Source organism: Fopius arisanus, unplaced genomic scaffold (genome assembly GCF_000806365.1).
Source record: "Fopius arisanus strain USDA-PBARC FA_bdor unplaced genomic scaffold, ASM80636v1 scaffold00006, whole genome shotgun sequence".
In the NCBI taxonomy this organism is placed as follows: Eukaryota; Metazoa; Arthropoda; class Insecta; order Hymenoptera; family Braconidae; genus Fopius; species Fopius arisanus.
Genome location: NW_011887745.1, coordinates 1,443,407 through 1,453,621, shown reverse-complemented (window position 1 = coordinate 1,453,621; position 10,215 = coordinate 1,443,407). Strand labels below are relative to the sequence as shown.

At 34.2% G+C, this 10,215-nt stretch overlaps 2 protein-coding genes and 1 long non-coding RNA gene across 4 annotated transcripts in view; 1 reads left to right on the top strand and 2 right to left on the bottom strand.

The window, feature by feature from the left end:
* Positions 1–50: 50 nt before the first annotated feature.
* LOC105273731 (uncharacterized) lies at positions 51–3,637 on the bottom strand. 2 transcript variants are annotated; one of them, XR_892929.1, is made up of 5 exons: positions 2,826–3,637; positions 1,391–1,652; positions 1,144–1,277; positions 830–1,012; positions 51–395 (listed from the first exon to the last, which is right to left on the bottom strand). It is a non-coding gene; the product is annotated as an uncharacterized lncRNA (long non-coding RNA). The 2 variants fall into 2 exon arrangements; XR_892930.1 differs by having other exon boundaries at positions 2,997–3,637.
* Positions 3,638–3,893: 256 nt separating this feature from the next.
* Positions 3,894–10,215, top strand: part of Tom70 (translocase of outer membrane 70) — a 9,825-nt gene continuing 3,503 nt past the window's right edge. Inside the window, exons 1-6 of the mRNA XM_011316339.1 lie at positions 3,894–4,615; positions 4,810–4,983; positions 5,044–5,251; positions 5,341–5,485; positions 8,057–8,405; positions 8,491–8,715. Of these exons, the coding sequence (XP_011314641.1) occupies positions 4,385–4,615; positions 4,810–4,983; positions 5,044–5,251; positions 5,341–5,485; positions 8,057–8,405; positions 8,491–8,715 (1,332 nt within the window). The 5' untranslated portion in view covers positions 3,894–4,384. The remainder of the gene's footprint in view (positions 4,616–4,809; positions 4,984–5,043; positions 5,252–5,340; positions 5,486–8,056; positions 8,406–8,490; positions 8,716–10,215) is intronic.
* The window catches only part of Alg7 (Alg7 dolichyl-phosphate N-acetylglucosaminephosphotransferase), a 14,113-nt gene continuing 11,511 nt past the window's right edge, over positions 7,614–10,215 (bottom strand). The window contains exon 7 of the mRNA XM_011316343.1: positions 7,614–7,772. The gene's annotated coding sequence lies outside the window, so the exon portion shown is untranslated. The remainder of the gene's footprint in view (positions 7,773–10,215) is intronic.

Here is a 10,215-nt window from a genome sequence, read left to right as displayed (position 1 = left end):
CAAATCGGGCTCCGACATGTATCTGTCGTAAACTTTGTAATCAGTCAGATGACATAATTAAAGTACTAAACTCTAATATTTGAATACCTATAAACTATTGGTGGGATTTATCCCTTCGAGCGTAGAACCTACAGTAAATATAAGGACCCCCCACGCAGGTACAACACAATGAAAGATCTTCCGTAAGTTCAAAGTCAGGCCAGAAGACTGATACTAATACATACGAAACACGTAAGCTACAATTAATGTTCTTCGTGCCAAATAGGCTCATTTAATATTCATAATTTAAGTATTCAATGAAGATATAGCTACATCACAACCTTCCGACGACGTTCTATCTTCAGAATCACCTTCCGATGTTCAAGAACAGGCATCAAGCAATCGTACAAAACCATCTGCAAGATGGAAAGGAGTTCACAAATTAACTACATCGAAAATATCCAGCCTATTTTCATTTGTCGTAGGACTGGTAGTTTCGTTCGATTGTGCTTGAAAAATGATCAGGAAAAATTATGGTAGGGTTAATGGTTATGCCACTAGAAGCGGTACGTAAGGCGGTTTAATTATTGACTACGGGACTGGACAAATGATAGCGAAGCACATTTCGCTGTAGAGAGGAATTTTCTGTGGAGACGAAAATTTATGTGCAATAGCTCGCGTTTAAGAGACTTTAAAACCTTTCCACCACATGGTAAAATTATCAGACAAGAATCACTCCTCCAAAGGATTAAAAAATCTATTGTATTCAATACTAAAAAACAAACACCATGATCATGAAATGAATAAAAATTCAATTGGTTATTTGCATAGATGCTTCACATATGCTCACCGACAATGGCACTGCAGACAATTCCATTCTACGCTTTTAATGATCATAAGAATTGTACTGATGATTGGTATGATTATGTGGAAAATCCAGCGGAATATACACATCGTACTATTGGTGAGGGATTCCTCAATCAAACTCTACTCACAGCGGTCAATAATATCTTGCAAGGACTCACCAAAAATGCTGAAAAATATTCACATGTCGCTTTTAGGCAATGCGACGAAAGTTTAAATGCAAAAATTAGGTGTAAGGCGCCCAGGAATTTGCGCTATAGTCTAACAGAGTCTATAGATTTTAGAATTGCTACTGCTTACTGAGAAGAGTGAAGGTGAGAGTCACATAATCTCGATTTTCGAGAGACTAAATTTGACAATCGATGACAATTTACGTAAACGCCTCGAACACTCAGAACACAGGGCAGCTGCCAATACTGATAAGGCAATTACACCTAAAACCAAAGCAAGTCGTCTTGAGCTCAAGAAAAAGAGATAAGCCTGGCATCATCGCAGGGAAAGGTCTGAAGGGGTCATATATCAATCTCACGTCGGATTGATGACTGACCTAACTATTAATCAGCCATCAATGAAAGACATAGTCGTCCTTCAAAATCCAGACTATCAAGTTGTTGATTTCGATTTTGAAACATCAGAGTTGAGTGGCAACTGCGATATCCTCCAGATTGCAGATTGGCACTGTCTCCACATCTTTCATTACCTATGTGAAGCCCTCCAAACTTGTTGATCCAGGTGCAACCAAAGTTCATGGCTCAACCAATGTTTCAGGTGACCTTTACGTCGATGGAATTCCTCTGCTACCCCTGACTCTACGCAATAAACGACAAAAAAAATATGGTTGAAGCTGGTATCGGCTATGATAATTTGAACAGTACTTTCAGGAAAACAAGGCAGAATTGGAGCCTTTAAAATATTTAGTAATAATGTTAAATATAAACCTCGATAATTCAACCCTCAAGAAATGTATCGAAAGATTACAGATCCCCTTGAGAAGATAAAGGAATAATTGTTCATTTTCAAATTTTTTTATGAGATTATAAATTATACCTACATATTTTATTAGTTTTTTGGATTTTAGAAATAAAAAAAAGAAACTGAAAAAAATTGATAATGATGTTCTTATTGTATAGATAATTTTTTCATATTTTTCCATTTTCTTTTTCAATTGTGTAACTTTAATTCATCAATAATTGATTATCTCATCATTAATTCACACCTTGTGTACTCGCGCATGTGTGTGCGTGTGTGTGTTCATTTTTTTTTCATTCAATTAAGACTTGTCAGCTTCGACTCAGCCTATATTCCGAAATAAGATTGCCGCTAATATGTATAATTTAGGAGCGATCACGCAGCTTTTACAGATAGAATTCCGATACAATGAAATGACAATTACCAAAACGATCGCTCAAAATATCGCCATCCCCGTATAATACCCAGGTATTTTCCTACAATGAAGTACTCTCTGTTAATTCATTACTAGAAGAATTATGCAAATTTCATTCGTAGTGTTACGTCAGAAGACGTATCGCATGTTTCAATGAAATTAAAAATTTAACGAACTACGAAAACAAAAAAATGAAAGAACGTAAAATAAAAAAAACAATGAGTAATATCGATCGAAATCCCGTATTTGAACGAAGTTTAAATTTTGATCGATATTACTCGTATAAAAAAGAAACCACAAGATCATTTTTTTTTATTGTTCATACGAGTCCAAGTCACCTTCACTTAGATGGTCAGGTCGAGTGACGTCATTCATATAATTGTAATATAATCGAGTTGCTAGGACAACAAAAACAAAAATATGTATTAAAAAATAGAAAAAATTTTGGTGAATCGAAAAAATAGTTCGGAAACAATTAACATAAGGAAAAACGGAAAATAGATAAATTAATCATTATAAAATAATCATCACGTGATTAAGTGGAACCCTTGCAATTGTCTCCAAGTGCGTTATCACTACGAGACTCAGGTGTCCGTACCTGGTGCATCGACATCGTTCGATGTCCCCTCCTTTATTAGCACATCCTAATTTATATCCATGCACAGATTAAGACAATTGAAAAAACGAAACTAAAGGAGTGCACACAAGCACCGAAAGCCAGTTAGCCGTCACTACTTATGCAGTTAGTTAGTTGGTTGTGACTACTTACATAGGTTTAGTATTGAGAAGTATTGTGAGTAACAACGAGGATGTAGTCAGTCTTCGTCAATCGTAGTCGTCAATAGTTATAGTCAGAGAAGTATCCCTTAGTACGAACAACTCGAATTCCTTTTCCCGCGGTTTCCTTCGTGTTTCAATTCCGCGATTTTATAAAAGTTTGAACCAATAAAATTATGTGACATAATCTATTAGTGATCGAAAATTGAGGTAATTTAAATTTTAAACATTTAACCAGTGATAAACATTTGATTAGTTTTGGAAGTCATCGATGATCAAGGAGCAAAATTCACGGAACTTGGATTACATCAAGAAAAACTACGGAAAAATTAGATGAGTTGAATTTTTTTTTTATTGTTAAATTTTTTTCTTTTATACACAAAAATGTGATTATAACAAAATTGCAATTTATAATAGATTCCATCAATTAAAGCGATCAAAGAGCAAAACGGAAAAACTGTAATGAAAATTTAAGTCGTGGAAAAATAACAGGAATTTTGTTTAATCAGATAAATTTTACTTTAATAGTTGAATAAAATTGGAATTGTGAATTAAATTTTTTATTTTCATATTATTTTAGCAATTCACCCTACTCCGATCCCAAGTTATTTCCGAAAGATAGGCTCAAAACAGGAGAAATTAATACTCATAGTTTTGCACTATTTATTTGATAATCACTATCAAATATTTAATGGAAAATGTGACATAACAGAAGTTTATAATCAATATAAAGATGGCATTATGCTAAGTGTAATAAATGCATCAATCGATATATTGAGATTGTTAACAGAACTGATTAATTTCTGCCAAGAGTGCACTGTATTTTCGATTTTCCTTTTTGAAATTTGCCTTTGAAAAAAAAAACAAAACTCTGTTTCACTGCGTTCCATTATTTCTTTTATAAAAACGTCGTCGAATATATAGTACATATAATAGTTTTGAAGTGGGTATTATCATCAACCCGAACCAATGCAGCCCTCAGGCCCATGAATTTTTCCCTTTTCATCAAATAAATAAAATTTCTTTGCCAAATCACCGAATAAAATTGCTTCTGAATTTTTTTGCCATAATATATAAAATTTATATTTTAAATATATAGCGTATACTTAATCGTTCCACTTTCTAAGTCAATAGCAACCGTTCTAACCTAGTCGTAGTAGCAATTGGCACTCAACATTCCACTCCCATGCTGTTTCGTGCGTATGAATCCCGTATTGACAACACTATAAAAAAAAATCTTAGGTTATACTGGTCAGAAAATTTTCGACACAACGTGTTTGTTTATATTAATTGAATTGAAACCCACGGTGAAACGACAAGGAGCGCATTTTTGGTGTCTTGATAAAGATAAATCAACGAAATTAAGAGCTTAATAGGATAATGCCGGTTTCAAATAGTGCGGCAAGTGCAGTGAGTAGTTCCCTGCCAAAATGGCAATTGGCATTGGCAGTTGGTGCACCGGTAGCTCTGGGCCTAGGATACATATATTACAAAAACTCAAGCCAAGGAAAACCCAAGGGGCCAGATAAGAGCAATGGCACTGCCCCGGAGAAACAAATTTCAATTGACGGTGACTCACCTGGAAAAAATATCAGGTCTGATAGACCTGAGGTTAGTTATCATTCAATAATATATTTGCCAATATTATTAGTTTCTGTCCAGTTTCTGTCCAGTTCCTGTCCACGTTCTGATTGTCCAGCAAATTGGGATCCGTTGAAACAGCAAAACATTACCAAATATATAGTGATTAGAAAAAATTGAGTCCACTATTATGATCATTAGCACGTCTTTTCTAAACGTTTTAGACACCGGCTGCAAAGGCACAGAGATATAAGACGCTTGGTAATGAAGTATTTCGCGTCGGAAAATACGATGATGCTATTTTGTACTATAACAAAGCCATTGAAGCATGTCCACTGGAAGATAAAAATGAGTTAGCAACGTTTTATCAGAATAGAGCTGCTGCTTATGATGCGCTTGTAAGTACTATTTTCCCTTATTAAATTTTGTTGAATTGCCCTGATTTTAGTGAATTGCAGGAAAAGTTCACGGCCGTCAAAGACGATTGTACAAAAGCTCTTGAATTGAATCCCAAGTATACAAAAGCACTGATTCGCAGAGCCAAAGTATTGGAAAAAATTAATGAGCTGGAGTTGGCACTTGAAGACATCACTGCTGCTTGTATTTTGGAAAAATTCACCAACTCCAGTGCTCTCCTCGCTGCTGATAGAGTTCTAAGACAACTCGGTAAGTCAATACCAGTCAAACACAGGAAATGTCATTCCAATTTTATTAAATATTCTCACTGATAAAAATATACATATATTATATTTTAGGGAAACAACATGCTCAGGAACTTTTGACGACAAAAAAACCGGTGATGCCCAGCAAGCATTTTATCAAAACGTACTTCAGCTCTTTTAGAAACGACCCACTATTATCAGCAGAGGCCATAAACTTGTTGGATAATCATGGCAGCCCGTGAGTTTAAATTTGATAATGCATCGATTAGGGGGATGGCGTTTTTTTCCACTGAGGGAAAACATTTCTACTTCCGAAAATATATTACGAAGTTCTGCACATCAATTTACATCGAATATTTGATGGCCTGAAATGAATCCTTTTATTGGCTGCGAACTTGACCTAATCTCCTGCTCAATATTGATTAATGCGTGGCAAGCAAATTAATTGTATTGTCGATGATGATTAGCCTCACGTCAACAGAGATTTTGATTTTTAATCAAACACATTGTTTTTTAACATGACATTTGAGACCTTGGAGTTTATTGAAAATATGTGTATTCATACCCCATTACTATATTCAATTAAATTGAATGACAATTGGAATTGAATACTTATATTTTTAATGAAAGACATTTTTTTCTATAAAACAAGTTTCCTGAATTCAAGAAATGTTGTCCACCCGAGCATGTAGTTTTTCAACAAAGCAAATTTTTTTCTCTCAGTGTTCAACTTGAAACCATCATATTTTTTAAGGGTCATGCGAAAAATAGTTTTGTATTTCCCGTTTGATATTTACCATTAATATACAAGATGTTCTATTGAATTGCTAAAGCTGAATATTATCGAAAGCTCAATAACAGAAAAATATATATAGTGATTAGAAAACATTCAATAACCGTCCCATTTTATGCATACGATCAGTAATATCAACTATTTATGAAGCAACAGATCCGGTTATTTGGCGAGGCCTTGTTCACCGGAATTGTTAAATTTCCGTAGTCTAGTTATTAACTTTCAATATCTTTCAATATTCTTTCAATTCTCTCACGGGTTGCGAAAACAAGATAATTGAATGAATCGTTTCAGACTGAACGATTGACGAGTGAACTATTGAGAAAATGTAGTCATTTGTATCCCCTTAGATGACACTTGCAAAATATCAGAAGCTTCAAAAGCAGGACAACAGTAAAAAATGAGTTTTAAAAGTTGTGTTTTTGCATGATATTAAATAGACCATCGATAATTGTAGTATCGTATTATTGTGCCTGCCCATAATGGAGGGAAAGTGGAAAAATTATCGATGTTCTCTTTGATTCTATGCGTAACAGCTGTTAAATTACTTGTTCTTATTATGTGCTGCCTCTGAAATTTTTTAAATATTGCAAGCAATGTCTATGTAGTAAATGTAGTAGATACGAATCATTAATGAATTGGCTGCATTATTTAATTATGTACTTTTTTATGGTTAATCAATAAGGATCTGAGGATATTTATTTTTTTTATTCTTATTTTTGAGTAGTAAAATCCAGGGCTAAATAATTCTTTTGATACTTATTGCTATTTTGCGTTACGAAATAGACCCCATGGCCCATTACATGACAACTAGTTCTTATTACATTTCAAACTCGTACATTAGAAGGAAAAAATCCTATCGTTAATTCAATAAGGGAAGAACAAAAAACATCAGATAATGGTATAATTGTATCATTTTCAGAGTAAATGTCTGAAACAGGTCCACCAAGAAATAATAAAGTGAATTTCGGCCTCGAAGTCACGGGCTCTTTAACACCACCACATCCCCGCGGTGGCCCTGGGTAACGCTATGAGCGGTATAAAAATGCGCTTAACTTCTGTTTTAATTGTTTCCAAAGACTCATTTTCAGAGATTCGAAAACAGAAAGAAAAAAGCCTCAAATCTAGATATACAACGAAAAAATCGGACCGATGAACCTGTTCTAGACATTTTCCCATTTTAGAAGAGGGAATGCAAAAAAGCAATTTCTTGGACGCTTTGCACGCAGAAAACGTTTTCTGCACCAGTATCATACAATTTTGTATGATACATATATGAAAAAAGTACTTTGTGACGAGTTGGATTAGAAACCTCACCTTCGGCACGGCTTGTAATTCTTAAACTCGTCAAAATATTTTTTTTTCATTAATTCTATGACATTATACTGTTACTTTATTTCATCCTTCGAAAAGTCATACAATTATTCTGAGGTGAATCGTAATTTTTCGCTGTCAATTCAGCCATAAATTACCGAACGGAACGGGAAGATTCCGAAATAATTCCGTAAAATTTTCCTTAACGATTTTTCGCGTGCAGGCATTTTTTTTCACAATTACGGCAAAGAAACGTAATTTTTATTGAATATTCCTCTTTTAATCGTTTAATGGAAAAATCCTCCAGATATATTATCATATTTTAAAACGAAATCACTATTGTTTGAAGTCTCCTTAGTTCACTAATCCTTCCATAGCCGCAGTGCTGTAGCCTGGGGTTCCGACATTTTTGCGAAGCCTGAAATTTTGCAAATCGTTGCTTAATGACTTCATCAATGAATTTAAAAATATTCATAAAATTGACTGCATTTTTTAATTCCCACTTTCTCATCCGATTATCATTCATCGTAAAAATAAAGAAATACTGAAATGGCAAACAGTTTGAGCTATTAGGAATGGGTTTATCTTTTAGCCATTAATAATTCCACAGCAAAATGACCAAAGATCTTTCTGGGGATAAAAAAAACAATTAACGGACGTTCTTCAGTGGAATGATCATTCAATCACAGATTGTTTTTACAGGGGATTGACGAATGCTGTCGAAGCTTTCAGAGGCGAGAGATACGATGATATAATTCCAATTTGCACAGCAGAAATAGAAAAAAGTGACACTAGTTTATCTGATAAAATGCAACTTCTCTTACTGAGAGGAACATTTTATCTTCTCCTTGGGCAACCTGACAAAGCGATAGGTGATCTGAATGCAGTAATAAGTAATGAATCGGCGAGTAAAGAAGTCCGAGTCAATGCATTGATCAAACGAGCGACGATGCATATGCAGTTAGAAAATTCGTCCCAATGTTTGAAAGACTTCGAAAAGGCAGTCGAAATTTATCCAAACTGTGGCGACATTTATCACCATCGTGGACAGGTATTTCATATACTTCACATATTTTTTAACTCGTACATTAATCGTTTAGATTCATTAGAATGTATCAATAAATTTTTTCGTATAGGTGAATTTACTCTTGGAAAAAGTCAATGAAGCGAGAGAGGATTCCGAAAAATCATTGAAGTTGAATCCTGAGTTTGGAATCGCATACGCACAGAAATGTTACACCGATTATCGTCATGCAGCACTGAGTAGAATGCCGAATCTGCTTGAATCTGCGATGGAGAACTTTGAAAAGTCTTTCGAACTCTTCCCAGATTGCTGTGAATGCTACACCCTGTATGCCCAGGTCAGTTACATTCTAAATTTAAGGTTCGGATAGAAATTTTTAGTTAATCTATATGTTGAGAAAACTCACCGCTCTACATTTTTCCGGGCGCAAATAGTCATAACGCAAATATACGCCATGCACTGTACAAATATAATAAACGGAAAATATGGTAGAAAAATGTCTGCAGGACCAACCAGAGCTAGTCAATATCGACCAGTCGGACTTGACAATACTGACATATGACAGAAAAAGTCAATTTAAGGTCTGCATAAACTATCTTTCAAACGTGATTTTTAGTTTGAATTTAATAGTGTTAGTCAAAAATACATAAAAGCCAAATTGTGTTGCTGAAACCACTCAACTGTTTATAATAATAAAGAAAAAGAGGAAAAAATCTTGCTGGGGAGTAAAGAGTCATATTGAGTTTATAGGGGTCTACCAAGTTGACAAAAAAATAATGAAATACACAATTTACCATGCATATTTGAGAGTCGATTTCGATTCCATATTATTATTGACTGTCAAATGTATTCTTCTTCGCAATAATGATAACTGGTAAAGTGTCTATTTTTTATTAATTCTGTAAACTTGGCAGATTCCTTTAAATCAATATGGCTTTTTAAGCCACCATCTCCCCCCCCCCCCTTCCGCTTTATTATTCCTCTTTTTAATCATCATCTTTTTATAGTCATTGTAGTGAATTCTCTAACACAATTTGTATTCACGATTTTTATATATTTTAGTCATCACGTTCCACAGATAGTCCCCCCGGGCCTTCATTTTGTTATTCTTACTATTATAGTATGTCCGTGAAATTGAATTACTTGTTTTTCTTTATATAAAGCTATTATTTCCCTAGGGACTAGAAAGTGCGATTCTACCGCACTTTTCCCTACGACACACAGAAGTATTAGTATTTTCTCACTCATGTGAACCTCGCAATTCATTGGAATAATACTTTACTCTACAGACACAACATACTATTTCGAACTTTTTGGGATGTAATGGAGAGGTAACTCAAAAGATTAAAAACTTAAATTTCGCCGATCACACTGTTTCCAGTGAGAAACAAAAATTATCAAAAATGAAAAATGCACACGCGCAGCTTCAAATCGACAATATCGGAGTTAGGAATATTAAAAAAGAAAACACGCCAAATACGAATGGATTTGTGAATATATGTTTCACTATGAGAAATAATAGAGCAGCAAAAGTAATCTGAACTTTACTAACTCTCAGTCCAAACACGTTGTTTTCCAATTTTCTAAACGACAAGCTAGAAAAATGAAAAAAGGCTTAAAATATGTTTGAGAAACAATATCATTGTTAGGAATAGTTCAAATAAAAACATCTGCGTAGTAAATAAACATTAATCTCCTGAAATTTCCTATTTTTCCGTTTAGCTACTGGTTTTCTATATATAAATAATTAATTCATTTCCGTCTCAACCATAAGTATCTTAAATGAAATTCTGGGAATCCCCATTGAATCAATAGTTTCATTTGTTTATTTCAAAAG